The sequence below is a fragment of the Rana temporaria genome, chromosome 6, assembly GCF_905171775.1.
Source record: "Rana temporaria chromosome 6, aRanTem1.1, whole genome shotgun sequence".
Taxonomy (NCBI): domain Eukaryota; kingdom Metazoa; phylum Chordata; class Amphibia; order Anura; family Ranidae; genus Rana; species Rana temporaria.
In genome coordinates, this window is record NC_053494.1 from 166,939,086 (window position 1) to 166,957,489 (window position 18,404).

Below are 18,404 nucleotides of genomic sequence, written 5' to 3' on the forward strand. Positions count from 1 at the left end.
TGCATTTATAGAAGCTATAATAGAGCCCTGTCACAGCTTCTTCAACTTTATTAGCCTCCACCACATTGGAAGATAACAGTAGTAGGAGGGGACCGGAGTAGGAAGATTTCTACTAAACCAGAAGACAGCAGCACAAGGGACACACCATACAGTAACTTTCCTTGTGCCGATTTTTTTTTTCTATACTTACGATTTAAGAATTGCAATCCACACTGCAGGTAACTAGATGTAATGTGCAAAGTGCTTGTAAGATAATACTGATGCAACTCAAGTCAAATTTGCGACTTTACTGGATCATGCACGGACCCCTTACAATTGAGAATTTTAGCCTACTGGCCTGTGTAGACATACAGAGAATTAAGCTGGCAATGACTAGGAATTGGCACATGCACAGCTTACTGGATTGAGAGCAGTGCCCACTGATGCTTTTTTATGGGGGGAAACAGTGCCTAAGCTTTATAGATAGATACATGTTTTAAAGCTGTGAACCTGAACTTGGCTTCCCCAACTAGTGAGTCACCGACTCACTAGATAGTAAAAGCATAATAAGAAGACTTACAGGCCCAAAGCTTATCCTTATACAAAACAGGTCAGCAGAGTAGTGTCCATATTTCTAAACTCACAAGTTCATTTTTAGGCTTTCTGCCATACTTGGATCAACAGATGGATCAAAACACACTCCCCATTAGCAACAATAGAACCGTTTTAATAGAAGCAACTTAAGCGGCTCCAACCTTACTTTTGGTGTGACTTCAATGCAACTTGCATGGACTTCTGTTAAAGAAGTTGTATGCAACCCACAATGAAGTTGTGCCGGTATGGTCGGATTTGAAGTCACGGCAGTGTGAACCGAGGCTGAATGGGTTCAGTGCTCTCATCTTGCCAGACATCCAGCATACTGTATGTCAAGTTGGGTGAACGTTGTGATACTCAAGGTCAAACTTAAATTTTGATCCCCACATACGTGGCCAACATTTGGTATGGAATGTACAGCATGAACCACATTTTTATTCTTACGATCTGGTTTTCATCATCAGATTTTGTCAGGTATGAAGGAGTGGTTATTATATCTGATGGCACCCAACGTGAACTATGAACAGTTTACAATAATTGATAAGTGAAAGCCCAGCTTCAGCCAAAAAGCTGTTTTTTTGCTGTGCCCCTGTTAGTGAGATTTTCACTTGCTATGAAGGCAGGAAGTGATCAAAAATCTCTCCAAAATATAGGACAGAGACAAAACATTTTAGACACGTGAGAAGTTAGAACTCATAATTTCTTTCCACACCTTCCTTTTCCATTAACATTTGCATGTCCCCCCCCCCCCATTACAGGGAAAGGAACAAAATAGAACATTTTCCCAATGGGGTCTCAGACAGCTAGTATATCTACTTTAATGCATAGCTGTCTATTACATTTTCAGCTTTATTACTTTAACTTTTCTGTCAGGGCTTAAAATAACAACCCCCTCATACAGTCTTTGGCTACCAGGAACACTACCAGGAACACTAGTGGATTTTCACTTCATTAGTGTCATCAGGTAGACTTGCAGTGAGAAAGGAAGATCAGCAGGGAAAATGTAATTAGACCCTTGTACCAAACTTTTTTTCTTTTTTACATTTAGACACAGACAATTGCTGGCATCCTTACAGCTTCATCCCTACTCATTGATAGGGATTAAAATATAAGCAATTACATCATGTATACCTGCAAGAAAATATATACATTGCTTATTCTACAAAGATACAGCTGTGCTCATAAGTTTACATATGCTGGTAGAATTTAGGATTTCCTGGCCATTTTTCAGAGAAAATTATTGAGAACACAAAAACATTTCTTTCACTCATAGTTAGTGTTTGGCGGAAGCCATTTATCAATCAACTGTGTTTACTCTTTTTAAATCAATCACAACAGAAACTATCCAAATGACCCTGATCAAAAGTTTACATACCTAGTGATTTTGGCCTGATAACATGCACACAAGTTGACACAATTGGACCCCTTTCACACTGGATGTGCTTTAGCGCTAAAAATAGCACCTGTAAAGCGCCTGAAAAAAGCAGGGCGTCAAAAAAAGTCCTACCTGCAGCTTCTTTGTAGCGCTTTAGGAGCAGCCCCTGCCCATTGAAATCAATGGGCAAATCCACCAGCAAAGCGCACTGTAGCAGCGCTTTTAACCTTTTTTTGGCCGCTAGCAGGGGTTAAAAGCGCTCGCTAATGGCCAAGAAGCGTTGCACATACGACGGTAAAGTGCTGTTAAAAAATAGCAGTGGTTTACCGCCAACGTCCAGGAGCTTTCAGTGTGAAAGCACTCTTAAAAGTAACCATCCTCACCCTGTGATCGGTTTGCTTGTATTAGCGTGTGTGTGTGTGTATAAAAGGTCAATGAGTTTCTGCATTCCTGACCGACCCTTGCATCTTTCATCCAGTGCTGCCCTGACGATTCTGAGTCATGGGGAAAGCAAAGAAATTGTCAAAGGATCTATGGAAAAATGGTAGTTGAACTGCATAAAACAGGAAAGGGATATAAGAAGATATCCAAGGAATTGAGAATGCCAATCAGCAGTGTTCAAACTCTAATCAAGAAGTTTCAATCTGTTGAAACCAAACCACGGTCAGGTAGACCAACTAAAATTTCAGCCACAACTGCCAGGAAAATTGTTCAGGATGCAAATAAAACCCCACAAATAACTTCAGGTGAAATACAGGACTCTCTGAAAACATGTGGTTTGGCTGGTTCAAGATGCACAATAAGGAGGCACTTGAAGAAAGATGGGCTGCATGGTCGAGTCACCAGAAGAATTTACTACGCAAATGCCACAAAGTATCCCGCTTACAATACGCCAAACAGCAGAGACAAGCCTCAGTCATTTGGAGCGATGAGACCAAAATGTAGCTTTTTGGCCACAAATGCTTTATTTGGAGGAGTCAACAAGGCCTATGATGAAAGGCACACTATTCCTATTGTGAAACACGGAGGTGGACAGGAGTGTAGCCAACTTCCCTGGACATGGCCGCATGACACAAATTGACCCCAGATTGAACAAAAGGATAGTGTGAATGGTAGACGAAGCCAAGGAAACCTCCGAGAGATGCAAGCTAAACTCCAAGGTAAAAAGGTGCATCAGTGTCCGATAACCCCATTTGTTGTTTTTTGAGCAACAGTGGGCTCAAACTGAAGAATCCCAGGAGGATGCCACTGTTGGAAGGAAAAAATAAATATTAAAATGGTAGACTGGGATTTGCTAAACTGCATATTGACGTGCAACAATGCTTCTTTTGACAGATTAGATAAAGCTGGGGCTTTTTGGCAAGTGATATCAGCTCTAGGTTTACAGATGAAAAAAATTAAGCTTTCAAAGAAAAGAAACCTGCTGTACCTACTGTGAAACATGAAGGAGGCGGTTATGTTTTGAGGCTGCACCTGTCATTGGGTGCCTTAAATCTGTGCAGGGCACAGTCACATTTTAAGACAATAAAGGAATTCTGGATTGAAACATACTGCCCAGTGTCAGAAAGCTCTGTATTGGTCACAGGTCATTGGCCCCCAACAGAATAGTAACTGAAGACATATAGATAAATAAGAATGGCTGAGAACAGACCATTGGAATATTCCTAAGTCACTTTCTATTAGCCCTGAAAGAGATGAAACATACAACTCCTTTTAACATTGTAGCACTAAAGCGCAGGTCGTTTTGCGGTGCTTTAGCAGCACGTTTTTCAGGGCGCTAGCGGGGGCGGATTTTTTAAGGTCATATGACAACGTGACCTTTAAAAAAGGAAAAAAAGACCAGTTTTGCAGCGCTTTCAAAGTGCTTTGGAAGAGCAGTCCATTTACTTCAATGGGCAGGGGCATTTTGGGAGCACTATTTATAGCGCTTCCAAGCCGCCCCAAACATGCTGCTTGCAGGACCTTTTTCCTTTTTCTGTGAAAGCACTCGTTGCAATGAACGGGAGGCAGTTTTCAGCCACTTTTTAGAGGCTATTTCTAGAACTAAAATGTCTGAAAACTGCCTCAGTATGAAAGGGGTTTACATCTTGAGAAGGCATCCTTCAAACTTGAGACATTTGAAAGAGTTTGCTCAAGAGTGGGACAAAATATCTCTTGGCAGGTACTAGTCTCATTGAGAGCTGCAGAAATCGCTTGTTTGTAGCGAGACTGCCTCTAAAGGTTCCATCATTTTTGTCATTTATATGAAATATTCTGTTAAAACAAAAAACAAAAAGCAAAATCGTTTTTTGTTTAATTAAATATAGAACAAGCAATGATGGATGCAAATTATTTTGTCAGTCTCAAAAAGTTTAAAAAAAAAAAAAAAAAGTGTTTTTTTCATGGAAGAGTACCAACAAATCTGTCCACAGATGAACACATGCACATTCAACAGAGCTACATAAAAAAAAACACTCCCAGAACATCCTCATGGCACTGGCAAGAACAAGCTTTATGATAGAATAAAAATAAAAAACACATTTACATGAGTGCACTGTACGTAAAAGGACTATAGGCAAAACTTTTTTTTTTTTTTGGATAGAGTAAGGGAGGGTTATAACTTATTACTTTTCTGGGGACAACACAAAATTTAGAATTTTCTTTTACTTTCAAGGATAATGGAAAACAGGACAAATAGAGAGCGTGAATCTCCCCAATGGGGGCACTGACAGTAATAAAACCTGACAAGCATTCCTTGTTCCCTCTAGCCAAACTAAGAAAAAAAGTTTTGCCTTTAGTTATACTTTAACATATAACTGATATAGCTCATATAATCCAACTACCAAAAATATAAAGACTAGACACCACCAGTGTTTATTGGTGGTAAATGTCTGTTCTAAACAACAGTACAAAGAAAAGAAAGGTCTAAACAAAGCATTGATGGAGGTTCTAGGTATGCATTGTGGAAAGCTGACCAGCAACATTTCTGAAACCAGGACATTGAATACAGAAAGGCTGTTGGATGAAGTTGCTTCTGGTGTGCAATGCAACAACTAAACAGAGCCCAATCTATATTTGTAAGGGTCGTTCTAGTAGTTAGGAGTGACAGGTTTTACTTAAATGACATCATCTAATGAACACACCTAATTTCAATTTAATGGCTTCATTTGTGTTACACTTGTACTCCGCAAGCTTCTTCTCCATAGCACTGAGGCCTAAAGAAAAAAAGAAATGAAAAAAATACATCACTGAGAAGCATGATTATGTTCAGGTATAAAAAAATAAGACAGTAAGATTAACAACCTCAATACCGGACACTTTCACTCCCTTCCTGCCCAGGCTAATCTTCAGATTTCAACACTCTCACACTTTGAATGACAATTACTGGCAAATCTTTCTTCATAGGTTTAGACCGAAGTGTATTCTGCTACATTTCTTTAGTAAAAATAAATACCGTATTTATCGGCGTATACCGCGCATTATTTTGCCCTGAAAATCAGGGCAAAATCGCGGGTGCGCGATATACGCCGATACCCGCTTTCCCGCCACGAGTTTGAATACTGCGCCGGCATATACCGAGCGCAGTACACTCGTGTATCGTCGGGCAGTCTCGGCGCCTCTCGCGCTGACGTCCTGAGCGTACAGGACGTCAGTGCGAGAGTTGCCGAGCCTGCCCGACGATACACAAGTGTACTGCGCTCGGTATATGTCGGCGCAGTATTCAAACTCGGCACGGGAAATGAGCGGGGAGGACGCCGCAGAAGGACGCCGGACGCGACGAAGAGGACACCCGAAGCCGCAGGACGCCGGACCCGACGAAGAGGACACCCGAAGCCGCAGAAGGACGCCGGACCCGACGAGGCCGCCGATGGACGCCGCGCAAGACACCAAAACTGTAAGTACAACAAAAACTTTTTCCACAGGATTCACGGCAACTTTAGGGGTGCGCGGTATACGCGGGAACGCGTTATACCACGATAAATACGCTAATCCAAATCAGTGTACAGTATATTATTTAGTCTGTGTGAAAACTGTAGAGTCTACAAACTGTGGTATACAAATTTGAAAGTTGATCAGTCCTGATGTAATGCCTGTGTCTCATTTCTTGTGGCCCTAAAATGCCAGGAACAGTACAAATACCCCACCAAACATCCCATTATTGGAAAGTAGACAGTCCAAATGTATTTAGCGGCATTTTTTTCTACAAAATTTTCAATTTAGCAAGTTATTTCTTACACACTGCATAGGCATACTTGCAATTACAACCCAAAACACATTCAATAACTCCTGAGTATGGGGATACCACGTGTGAGACCTTCACCCCATTTCAGAAAGCAACCACCCAACATACATTTTCTAAAGCCTCGTACACATGATCGGATTTCCATCGGACAAATCCGTGGAATTTTGTCCAAAGGGCGTTGGCCGTGAACTTTCGCACCACACTTTGGGCAACTTCTGCTAATGTTGTGCTATGGTTAGCATTGGTTTGGAGCATGGGTGCTCAACCTGTGGCTCTCCAGCTGTTTCAGAACTACAATTCCCATGAGGCATTGCAAGCTACTGACTGTTACAAGCATGACTCCCAAAGGCAGAGGCATGATGGGACTTGAAGTTCTGCAACAGCTGGAGAGCCACAGGTTGAGCACCCATGGTTTGGAGCACGGGTCTTCAAAATATGGCCCTCCAGTTGTTCAGGAACTACAATTCCCATAATGCCTAGTCATGTCTGTGAGTGTCAGAGTTTTACAATGCCTCATGGGATGTGTAGTTCCGCAACAGCTGGAGGGCAGTAGTTTGAGGATCCCTGGTTTGGAGCATGCATGTTTGTACTTTTGATTTTTTTCCGATGGACTTCTGTACACACAATCGAATAATCCGACAAGACACATTTGTTGTTGGACAATTTTAAAGCATGCTACAAAACATCTGTTGTTGGAAAATCCGATGAAAATTGCCAGATGGAGTGCACAAACGGTCGGATTATCCAACAAAACCCTGCCACCACACATTTTGTTGTTGGAAAATTTGATCGTGTGTATGGGCTTTAACCACTTGCTTACTGGGCACATATACCCCATTCCTGCCCAGGCAAAATTTCAGCTTTCGGCACTGTCACGCTTTGAATGACAACTGCGTGGTCGTGCGACGTGGCTCCCAAACAAAATTGGCGTCCTTTTTTTCACACAAATAGAGCTTTCTTTTGGTGGTATTTGATCACCTCTGCGGTTTTTATTTTTTGCGCTATAAACAAAAATAGAGCGACAATTAAAAAATATATATATTTTTTAGTTTTTGCTATAATAAATATCCCATTTAAAAAAAAAACTTTTTTTCAGTTTAGCCCGATACGTATTCTTCTACATATTTTTGATTAAAAAAAAAAAAAAAAAAAAAAAAAGCGTATAGCGATTGGTTTGCGCAAACGTTATAACGCCTACAAAAATTATTACTTTTTTTTTTTACTAGTAATGGCGGCGATCTGCGATTTCTGTCACGACTGCGATATTACGGCGGAAACATCGGACACCTTTGACACATTTTTGGGACCATTCACATTTATACAGTGAACACTGCTATATGGTGGGGATCGAAAGTTTGGGCACCCCAGGTAAAAATTTGTATTAATGTGCATAACGAAGCCAAGGAAAGATGGAAAAATCTCCAAAAGGCATCAAATTACAGATTAGACATTCTTATAATATGTAAAAAAAAGTTAGATTTTATTTCCATCACACTTTCAAAATTACAGAAAACAAAAAAATGGCGTCTGCAAAAGTTTGGGCACCCTGCAGAATTTATAGCATGCACTGCCCCTTTGCAAAGCTGAGACCTGCCAGTGTCATGGATTGTTCTCAATCATCGTCTGGGAAGACCAGGTGATGTCAATCTTAAAGGTTTTAAATGCCCCAGACTCATCTGACCTTGCCCCAACAATCAGCACCATGGATTCTTCTAAGCAGTTGTCTAGAAAACTGAAAGTGAAAATAGTTGACGCTCACAAAGCTGGAGAAGGCTATAAGAAGATAGCAAAGCGTTTTCAGATGTCAATATCCTCTGTTCGGAATGGAATTAAGAAATGGCAGTCATCAGAAACAGTGGAAGTTAAAGCAAGATCTGGAAGACCAAGAAAAATATCAGACAAAACAGCTCGCAGGATTGTGAGGAAAGCAATTCAAAACCCACGTTTGACTGTACAATCCCTCCAGAAAGATCTGGCAGACACTGGAGTTGTGGTACACTATTCCACTATAAAGATACTTGTACAAATATGGTCTTCATGGAAGAGTCATCAGAAGAAAATCTCTTCTACGTCCTCACCACAAAAATCAGCGTTTCAACTTTACAAATGAACATATAGACAAGCCTGATGCATTTTGGAAACAAGTTCTGTGGACCGATGAGGTTAAAATATAACTTTTTGGCCGGAATGAGCAAAGGTACGTTTGGAGAAGAAAGGGCACAGAATTTAATGAAAAGAACCTCTGTCCAACTGTTAAGCATGGGGGTGGATCAATCGTGCTTTGGGGTTGTATTGCAGCCAGTGGCACAGGGAACATTTCACGAGTAGAAGGAAAAATGGATTCAATAAAATTTCAACAAATTTTGGATGGTAATGGGGGATTACATCAAGAGGCGTAAACTGAAGGTTTTACTATGGCCTTCACAATCTCCTGACCTCAACATAATTTAAAATCTATGGATAGACCTTAAAAAGAGCAGTGCGTGACAGACAGCCCAGAAGTCTCAAAGAACTGGAAGACTTTTGTAAGGAAGAATGGGCAAAGATACTTCAAACAAGAATTGAAAGACTCTTGGCTGGCTACCAAAAGCGTTTACAAGCAGCGATACTTGCCAAAGGGGGCAGTACAAGATATTAACTCTACAGGGTGCCCAAACTTTTGCAGACGCCATTTTTTTGTTTTCTGTAATTTTGAAAGTGTGAATGATGGAAATAAAATTTAACTTTTTTTGACATATTATAAGAATGTCTAATCTGTAATTTGATGCCTTTTGGAGATTTTTCCATCTTTCCTTGGCTTCGCTATGCACATTAATACAAATTTTTATCTGGGGTGCCCAAACTTTCGATCCCCACTGTAAATATGCACCGATTACTGTATAAATGTGACTGGCAGGGAAGGGGTTAACATAATATGTACCCTGGGAGTGATTCTTACTGTGGGGGAGGTGACTGATGGTTGTCCCTATGTACAAGGGACACACCATTGGTCTCCTCTTCCTGACAGGACGTGGAGCTCTGTGTTTTACACACAGAGCTTCATGTCACTGGCTCTGACTGCCGATCGCGGGTGCCTGGCAGACATCGCGGCCGCCAGGCACGCGCATCAGCACCTGTGTGGCGCAGCCAGTTGCCGTATATAGACGGCCTCCCGGCAGGACAGAGCCGCCTTGCGGCCGTATATAGAAGGCTTCCCGGCAGGACAGAGCCACCTTGCGGCAGTATATAGTCGGCCGCAGGGTGGGAAGAGGTTAAGAGTCTTTTGACCAAAAGTTTTTGAAAATGTACCAAGCACAATTTGGAGATTAAATATCCCAATGTATTGTATAATAGGCATGGTGAGTCTTTTTTTTTTGTGCCAAGTTTTTGGAAAATGCAGGATTAAAAAAAATATTTTTTTTTTTTTTTTTACACACAAAGTTATCAGTTTTATAAGATATTTTTCACATACAGCATGGGCATACTTAAAATTCCACCCCAAAACACATTCTGCTACTCCTCCCAAGTATGGGGATACCACATGTATGAGACTTTCAAAGTTTGGACTGATTATGTGCCAGCCACTGTATCTTGTGCATCACAAACATTAAAACGGAGCTCCACCCGTTTTTGACATATACCCATCCCAACTTCCAGGAGACCTCACCGTTCGTCCCCCTCCCCCGGGTCATTAAAGAGCAGCACGCATGCATAGAAGGGTACCGGCTAAGGGGGCTTACATTGCGGGATCCCTGGACAGGCAAGTGTCATAATATTAAGTCTGACTTGGCGGGGCAGAGCTCCTCTTTAATCAAACCTGCATAGAAAACAATGTACTGTAATGGTTGCCTCTGTGGTCAGGAAATATTACTTAATATAGTGTCACATATAGCAATCACCATTCCTATAAACCACACAGGCCAAGCCTACTGGTATGCGACTTCCCCCAAGAAATGCCCTATTCTCTGGTCAGAAGGTACAGGAGACTGAAGAAAGGGAGAACAAACTCATTTCTTGGGTACCAGGAGGAGATGGCCGAGACTGGTGTCTCACAGGAATGTACTCAGCTGAACATGCCGATAGGTCAGTTTAGGCAGCATGCAGTGACACAGTCAATAAACACAAAAAAGGATCGGTCCAGGCAGCAGCCAGAAACGTGGTCAATAAACAGGGCAAGAGCAGTACTGACAGCAGGCAGAAACACCACTGCACTGGCGAGCTTCTGTTGCTGGCTGAACTTGTCTGGTAACATTGTCACTGGTGTGGCGGCAATCAGGAACACCGACAGGCTGTATTAAGCCTCATTCACAGGCGGTGTATTAACGTGCACTTAGTACAAGGGCCACATTTACCTGCATGGAAATGCTCAGGTGTTCTGTGCAGGCAGTCCCATTTATATCATCAATTGGGACGCAACAGCTTAACGACCTCCTCCGACCCGCCCCACGTACATTTACTGTTGCAGGGCGGCCCAGGTGTGCAAAATCATGAACCTGTATGTGATTTTGTGCACACCGTTTAGGTGCCGCTGCTGATGCGATTGGACACAGCGGGAGCCAATCAGTGGGTCTGGCAGCTGTGACTCACCGATTGTTCACAGGAGACACAGAGCAGTGTTGTGCCAATGTAAACAAAGCACAACAGCTTTGTCAGGAAGGAAAAGCGAGAGATCTCGTTTCAGCTGAATCATGATCTCTCTTTCCCTCCAGTGAATCTACCCCCCCCCCCCACAGGGAACACATTTAACCCCTTCCCTGCCAGTGTCATTTATACAGGGATCTACAGGCACAGAAAAGTGTCACTTAGCCCTGGTTCACACTGGGTACGATTTGGAACGATTTGAGATGCGATTTGACATGTCAAATCGCATCTCAAATCGGCGGCAATGGCACTGTCCTAATCAGTGCGACGCCGCATCTGCGATTTCAAAAAGTAGTTCCTGTACTACTTTTTGCGATTTCGGGCCGCGATTTTTTACTACTTTTACCGCGATTTTGAATTCGCAGCAGTGTGAACCTAGGCTCAGGGTCAGATTTGTCCGTCGCAATGTCGCAGTCCTGCTAAACAAAAGAAAAAAAAAACACAAATCGCTGCCATTACTAGTAAAAACAATCATAAAAAAAAAAAATCCCCTAATTCAATCCCCTATTTTGTAGGCCCTATAACTTTTGCGCAAACCAATCAGTATACGCTCATTGGGATTTTGTTTACCAAAAATATGTAGCAGAATACATATTGGTCCAAATTGATGAAGAAATTCCGTTTTTTACAATTTTTTTGGATATGTATTATAGCAAAAAAAAAAGTATTTTTCACCAAAATTGTCGGTCTTTGTTTATAGCGCAAAATAGAAAAACCGTAGACGTGATCAAATACCACCAAAATAAATCTCTATTTGTGGGAAAAGGACATTTTGTTTGGGTACAGCGCCGCATGACCATACAATTGTCAGTTAAAGCAACACAGTGCCTTATCGCAAAAAAATGCCCTGGTCATTAAAGGGGTAAATCATTCAGGGGCTGAAGCGGTTAAAGGACACAGCCGTTGTTTGTAACCTGTCTGCGTTCAGGTCTTGCACCTCTACAGATGTCAGATTGGAAGCAATAGCTGCATCAGTGTAGCCACTGTGTCCAATAGACATGAATGGAACGGGATTCACAGAACGCCTGAGTATCCCTGCATGGGAAAATACGGCCCCTCGCCTAACATGCCCCGTTCTGAATCAAGCCCTCAGAATGACACTGGGACTGATGTGGCGGTGTTCAGGGACACGGTCGCTGGCTGCAAAGGTGTGGTGGCGAGTGTGTAAGGGATAGTTTACACGTGTGGTTAGGTGGAGGTAAAACCCCATGGTTGAGATGCATTTTTACCCATTTCCTTTAGGCGATGTCTTACAGTTCGGTCACAGACATTGACTCCAAGTTCTGACCATTTGTTCCTCATTTGTTTTGTTGTGCATTTTCTGTTTTCAAGGCATATTTCTTTTAGTTTTCTATCTTGGCACTTTGATGTCTTCCTTGGTCTACCAGTACGCTTCCCTTTAACAACCTTCCCATTTGATTTATACTTGGTCCAGATTTTAGACACAGCTGACTGGGAACAACCAACATCATTTGCAACATTCCGTGATGATTTACCATCTTGAAGAAGTTTTATAATCCTCTCCTTTGTTTCAGCTGACATCTCTTGTGTTGGAGCCATGAGGATTCATGTCAATCAGGATGGTGCAACAGCTCACCAAGGTGTGCAAGCACTCCTTTTAACTGCACACTAATTAGCAGATGTAATCTGATGCAGATGTTTGTTTTAGAACTGCAAACTACATGGTGATTCCATAATATTTTCCTCAGAATTGAGCGATTCCATTTTTTTTCCCCTCTGCTTGATCTGCAAAAACAGTTGCAATTGACTAGTTTTCTTTTTGTTTTTTAAGTGTTTCTTAGCCCAGGTTTACACTGGGTACGATTTCCTTTGATTTGAGATGCGATTTCACCATTGCATGCGGCGATGGTGTGAACCCAGCCGTAAAGCTTTAATTCACCTTTACAGAAAATGTGAGCTGTCAGAGCTCTCACAAGCCGATCTACCAGTCCAAAGTTTTAAAAACCCTACTGCTTTCTCTTCATCCAGTACAGCCAAGACAGATTCTAATTGGTCAGCGCCATCACATGGATGGCATTGGCCAATCAGAATACATCTGGTGATCTGGCCAGTAAAATGCCTGCTGTAATAGAGTGCCTCCACTCTGGATGAAGGAGCACAGGGGGCACCTTTGTACTATAGCATGGTCAGTCTGGGGGTAGAGCAGTTTTAATTACACTAACAAATGGAAGCCAACCTCCAGCTTATACTATATAATTACAGTAACAATTTCATTTTGCCTTTTGGAATAAATGTTTTACATAAATAAAAGCGGATTATTGTAAGCACCCCTGCTAGTGTGGAATGGTTTGCCTCATCCCTGTATCTGATACATCTGCAGGAGAGCTTGTTCTTTTGAAAAACAAGGGTGAGTTCACATTTGGGAACAAGTTATATGTTCCTCCTGTTTTTAGGATGTAACATGCTGCCCGCCCCCCTGCATCTAGAGACAGCAAGTGAGGAATCGTCTCCCCTCACGCACTCTCATTCATTCACAGAGTTCTGTGAATGGAGAACTACAAGTACCAACACAGCCTTTGCAGCTGTCAGCTTGCAGTTCTCAATGAACTACCAGGGCGCTGTTGAGCGCATTGTTAGTTCACGGCCTCATCCTGCCCATCTGTACGAGCAGACAGATACACTGACAAGTAAGCAGGAGTCCTGCATGGAACCCACGATCTGCTGATATCGGGTGCAATGCTTTCCAGGCTCCCAGTAAAAAAAAAAAAAAAAAATTCAAATTTTTTTAATGGATTGACCGATTATTGGTGTGGCCGATATTCACTTGTTTTTAGAAGTATCAGCATCGGTCAAAAAACTGATCGATATTGCTTCAAGGGGTTTTACCGGGGTGATGCTTGCAGCTGCATCCATCGCCATGGTACCGTTCTTTAGAGCAGATGTTCGGCTTTATTGTAATAACAACCGATGTGGCTCAGCAGCCACTCTGCTGTTATTACAAGCAGTTCCATCCCTCCCGCCACTCGTCCGGGCTCTCCTGTCCCACCGGGAGGGCCGAGGAACCAGCCAGCACGTCCGCCGGCCAATGCTTCATTCGGGTCTTGAATCAAGTGATCCAAAAGCGATATCATTACATAACTTTCCAGACTACTGGCATCTTAACCACTTCAGCCCCAGAAGAATTTACCCCCTTTCTGACCAGAGCACTTTTTGCAATTCGGCACTGCGTCGCTTTAACCGACGATTGCGCAGTCGTGCGACATTGCACGCCCACAAATAGAGCTTTCTTTTGGTGGCATTTGCTCCCCTCTGCGTTTTTTTTTTTTGCGCTATAAAAAAAGTGTCTACAAAATAGGGGATAGTTTCATGGCATTTTTATTAACTTTTTTTTTTATTAGTAATGGCGGCGATCTGTGATTTTTATCGTGACAGTATGGCGGACACATCAGACAATTTGGAAACTATTTTGGGACCATCGTCATTTATACAGCGATCAGTGCTATACAAATGCACTGATCTGGCTGGATCTCCAGATGAAATAAGAAAAATAGTCTAAAAATAAATAAATAAAACGAATTCAGCCATCTAATCTAAGAATTAGGAAGCTGCAATATAATACAGGGCTCGGCAAATCCTAGGTGCCAGGCCGCCATGGCAACTTGAAATTCCGTCCTGGTGTCTGGGCATTTTTCAGCCGTGCCACTTGCCAGCCACGCTACAGCCGAAAGACAGCTACAGCGCAGTTGTCCAGTTCTGGAAGGGCATCTATTGACATCTTCCCAGAACCCCACACCCCCTTCGGACACAGACGATCACAGTTCGAGGTAAAGGGCCAATCACAGTCCTTTAGAATCATTTTTACACATTTGGAAATTGTGGACTTTAAACATCTATCACATTTGTCTATATTTAAAATGTTAATATTGGGATTAAGAAAGCTGCGCTGATCACTTTTTTCTTAAATGAGGCATCCGTTGTCACCTGTTCCTCCTCTACAAGCAAGACGATCATGTGACCAGACTGGAGCACCCTCAGCATAGGTAAGTATACAGATCTTTCCTTTACAGGATAGTTAGTATATATAGAACATGCTCCACGTGGACCGCAGCCGCCCCCCCATTCAGGAGCTGTTCTGCCCAGAGCTGTCATTCTCACAGCCAGGAGCAGGAGGTAAGAAAGCCCGGGGGGGGGGGGGGCTGAAGAGTTAACAAGCAGGTCATTGGTTTCTAGGATGCAGGGCGGTTCTAGCAACCAATCACAAGCTTTCTTTAACCACTTAAGGACCGCCTCCTGCACATATACGTTGGCAGAATGGCACGGCTGGGCACATGTACGTACAGGTACGTCCTGTACTAGTACCCTGTCGTGGGTCGCGGACGCGCTCCCGTGACCCGGTCCAAAGCTCCGGGACTGCGGACCCGATTGCCGCTGGAGTCCCGCGATCGGTCCCCGGAGCTGAAGAACGGGGAGAGCAAACACAGCTTCCCGTTCTTCACTGTTGCGCTATCAATCGTGTCATCCCTTTTATAGGGGGACACAATCGATGACGTCACACCTACAGCCACACCCCCCTAGTTGTAAACGCACTTCAGGGAACACATAACCCCATCAGCGCCCCCCTGTGGTTAACTCCCAAACTGCAACTGTCATTTTCACAATAAACAATGCATTTAAAATGTGAAAATGACAATGGTCCCAAAAATGTGTCAAAATTTTCCGAAGTGTCCCCCATAATGTCGTTCACGAAAAAAAAAAAAAAAAAAAAACCTGATCGCCGCCATTAGTAGTAAAAAAAAAAAAAAAATTATAAAAAATGCAATAAAACTATCCCCTATTTTGTAAACGCTATAAATTTTGCGCAAACCAACCGATAAACGCTTATTCCGTTTTTTTTTTTTTACCAAAAATAGGTAGAAGAATACGAATCGGCTTAAACTGAGGAAAAAAATTTTTTTATATATTTTTGGGGGGATATTTATTATAGCAAAAAGTAAAAAATATTGCATTTTTTTCAAAATTGTCGCTCTATTTTTGTTTATAGCGCAAAAAATAAAACCGCAGAGGTGATCAAATACCACCAAAAGAAAGCTCTATTTGTGAAAAAAAAAAAAAAAAAAAAAAAAAGGACGCCAATTTTGGGAGCCACATCGCACGTGCAATTGACAGTTAAAGCGACGCAGTGCCGAATCGCAAAAAGGGGCCTGGTCTTTTACCTGCATTTTGGTCCGGGTCTTAAAGCGGTGGTTCACCCTCCTTCACATCATTAGACCATTACATTCGGCATCGTAGCGCGAGCTACGGTATGCCGGTCTTAAATTTTTAATCCCCGTACTCACTGTGCTATCGATCATTGAAAAATCCGACTCCCGCGGGGAATGGGCGTGCCTATGGAGAGGGAGGATGATTGACGGCCGGCTCTGGCACGTCACGCTCCCCGAAGACAGCCGGAGTAGGTCTCGGCTCTTCACGGCGCCTGCGCACAGGCGCCGTGAATAGACAAGCCTATTTCGGCTATTTCCGGAGAAGCGTGACGTGCCAGGGCCGGCCGTCAATCACCTTCTCTCACCATAGGAACGCCCATTCCCCGGAATCTTCAATGAGCCATAGCACAGTGAGTACGGGGATAAAAAATGTAAGACCGGCATACTGTAGCTCGCGCTACGATGCCGAATGTAATGGTCTAATAAAAAAAAAAATTTTTTTTTTTTTTTTAACAGGGTGAACCCCCGCTTTAAGTGGTTAAGCTTAGTTAGGTTTTGATTGGACATCCACTTTAACTACTATTCCCGAAAATTATTCTATAACCCCAACCATCCTTCTGTACAAACACAGAGATAATCAACATGATGTATCCCACCTAAATGTCAGCATGTTTATCTCTCGGGATATGCTGAAACTTGTAGTGACACTCCTCCATTACCAGGACATGCTAAGCCATGTAGTGCCACAGGAGGCAGAGCACATAGGCTCTCAATGGGTGGCTGGGCCTTGTAGTGGCAGATAAAGCAGAGCTGAGCCATGTAGTGCCACAGAGCAGAATGGGCAGTGTACACACTCTTATACCAGCTGAGCCCTGCAATGGTACATTAGGCAGTTCATACAGACTCCCCTGGTGATAGGACATGATGGGCCCTGTAGTGCCCCCTCAGACAGTATACACAGGGCTCCCCTGGTTAGTAGGACATGCTGGGCCCCACTCAGGCAGTATACACAGGCCTCCTCTGGTGGTAGGACATGCTGGGCCCTGTAGTGCCCCCTCAGACAGTATACACAGGCCTCCTCTGGTGGTAGGACATGCTGGGCCCCACTCAGGCAGTATACACAGGCCTCCTCTGGTGGTAGGACATGCTGGGCCCTGAAGTGCCCCTCAGACAGTAAGAAATCCTGGGCCCTGAAGTGCCTTTCAGGCAGTATACACAGGCCTCCCCCAGTTGGTAGGGCATGCTGGGCCCTGTAGCCCCCTCAGGCAGTATACACAGGCCTCCTCTGGTGGTAGGACATTATGGGCCCTGTAGTCCCCCCTCAGACAGTATAAACAGGCCTCCCCTAGATAGTAGAGCATGCTGGGCCTTGTAGTCCCCCCTCAGGCAGTATACACAGGCCTCCCCTAGTTAGTAGGACATGCTGGGCCCTATAGTGCTCCTCAGGCAGTATACACAGGCCTCCCCTAGTTAGTAGGACATGCTGGGCCCTATAGTGCTCCTCAGGCAGTATACACATGCCTCTCCCAGTTGGTAGGACATGCTGGGCACTGTAGTCCCCCCTCAGCCAGTATACACAGGCCTACCCTGCTGGTAGGCCATGCTGGGCCCTGTAGTCCCCCTCGGTCAGGCCTGGTACTGTACGCAGACTCCCCTCAGCCGGCAGTGTGGATTTGGCGGGAGAATGTACAGGTGGTCGGGCGGTGTACGGTGCGAGAGTAAAGCCACGCCCCCTCCCCGGACTCCGCACCGCTCTGCTCCCCTCTAGTGTGACCCCCTGAGAGGCTCCCCGCTCCTGTGTCATCCGCTTACCAGCCACAATTCACCCGCTAGAACTTACCCGCCATGTCCGATCATCTACCTCACTGTCAGCCACAGCCAATCAGCCCGCCCGCATTACCCATGACGTGTTTCCGCTTCCATCACAGCCTGACCACCCCTCAGAGTACAACACTGGCTGTACTATACGCATCCCATACACCCTCCGTGTACAACGCTGCACCGTGCATCCCATACACCTTCTGTGTACAACGCTGCACCGTGCATCCCATACACTCTCCGTGTACCACACTGCACCGTGCATTCCATACACCCTCCATGTACAACGCTGCACCGTGCATCCCATACACCCTCCGTGTACAACGCTGCACCGTGCATCCCATACACCCTCCGTGTACAACGCTGCACCGTGCATCCCATACACCCTCCGTGTACAGCGCTGCACCGTGCATCCCATACACCCTCCGTGTACAGCGCTGCACCGTGCATCCCATACACCCACTGTGTACAACGCTGCACCGTGCATCCCATACACCCACTGTGTACAACGCTGCACCGTGCATCCCATACACCCTCCGTGTACAACGCTGCACCGTGCATCCCATACACCCACCGTGTACAACGCTGCACCGTGCATCCCATACACCCACCGTGTACAACGCTGCACCGTGCA

At 44.1% G+C, this 18,404-nt stretch overlaps 1 protein-coding gene across 3 annotated transcripts in view; it reads right to left on the bottom strand.

Annotated features, from left to right (window-relative positions):
* HAT1 (histone acetyltransferase 1) overlaps positions 1–17,899 on the bottom strand; it is a 75,466-nt gene extending 57,567 nt beyond the window's left edge. Inside the window, exons 1-2 of one of the 3 annotated variants that reach the window (XM_040357755.1) lie at positions 17,793–17,899; positions 5,071–5,142 (exon numbers count right to left, since the gene is read on the bottom strand). In XM_040357755.1, the coding sequence (XP_040213689.1) occupies positions 5,071–5,142; positions 17,793–17,799 (79 nt within the window). In that variant the 5' untranslated portion in view covers positions 17,800–17,899. Of the gene's footprint in view, positions 1–5,070; positions 5,143–12,019; positions 12,400–17,538; positions 17,614–17,792 lie in introns of those variants that run through there. The other 2 variants (XM_040357754.1, XM_040357753.1) reach the window with 2 other exon arrangements.
* Between the last annotated feature and the right edge of the window lie 505 nt (positions 17,900–18,404).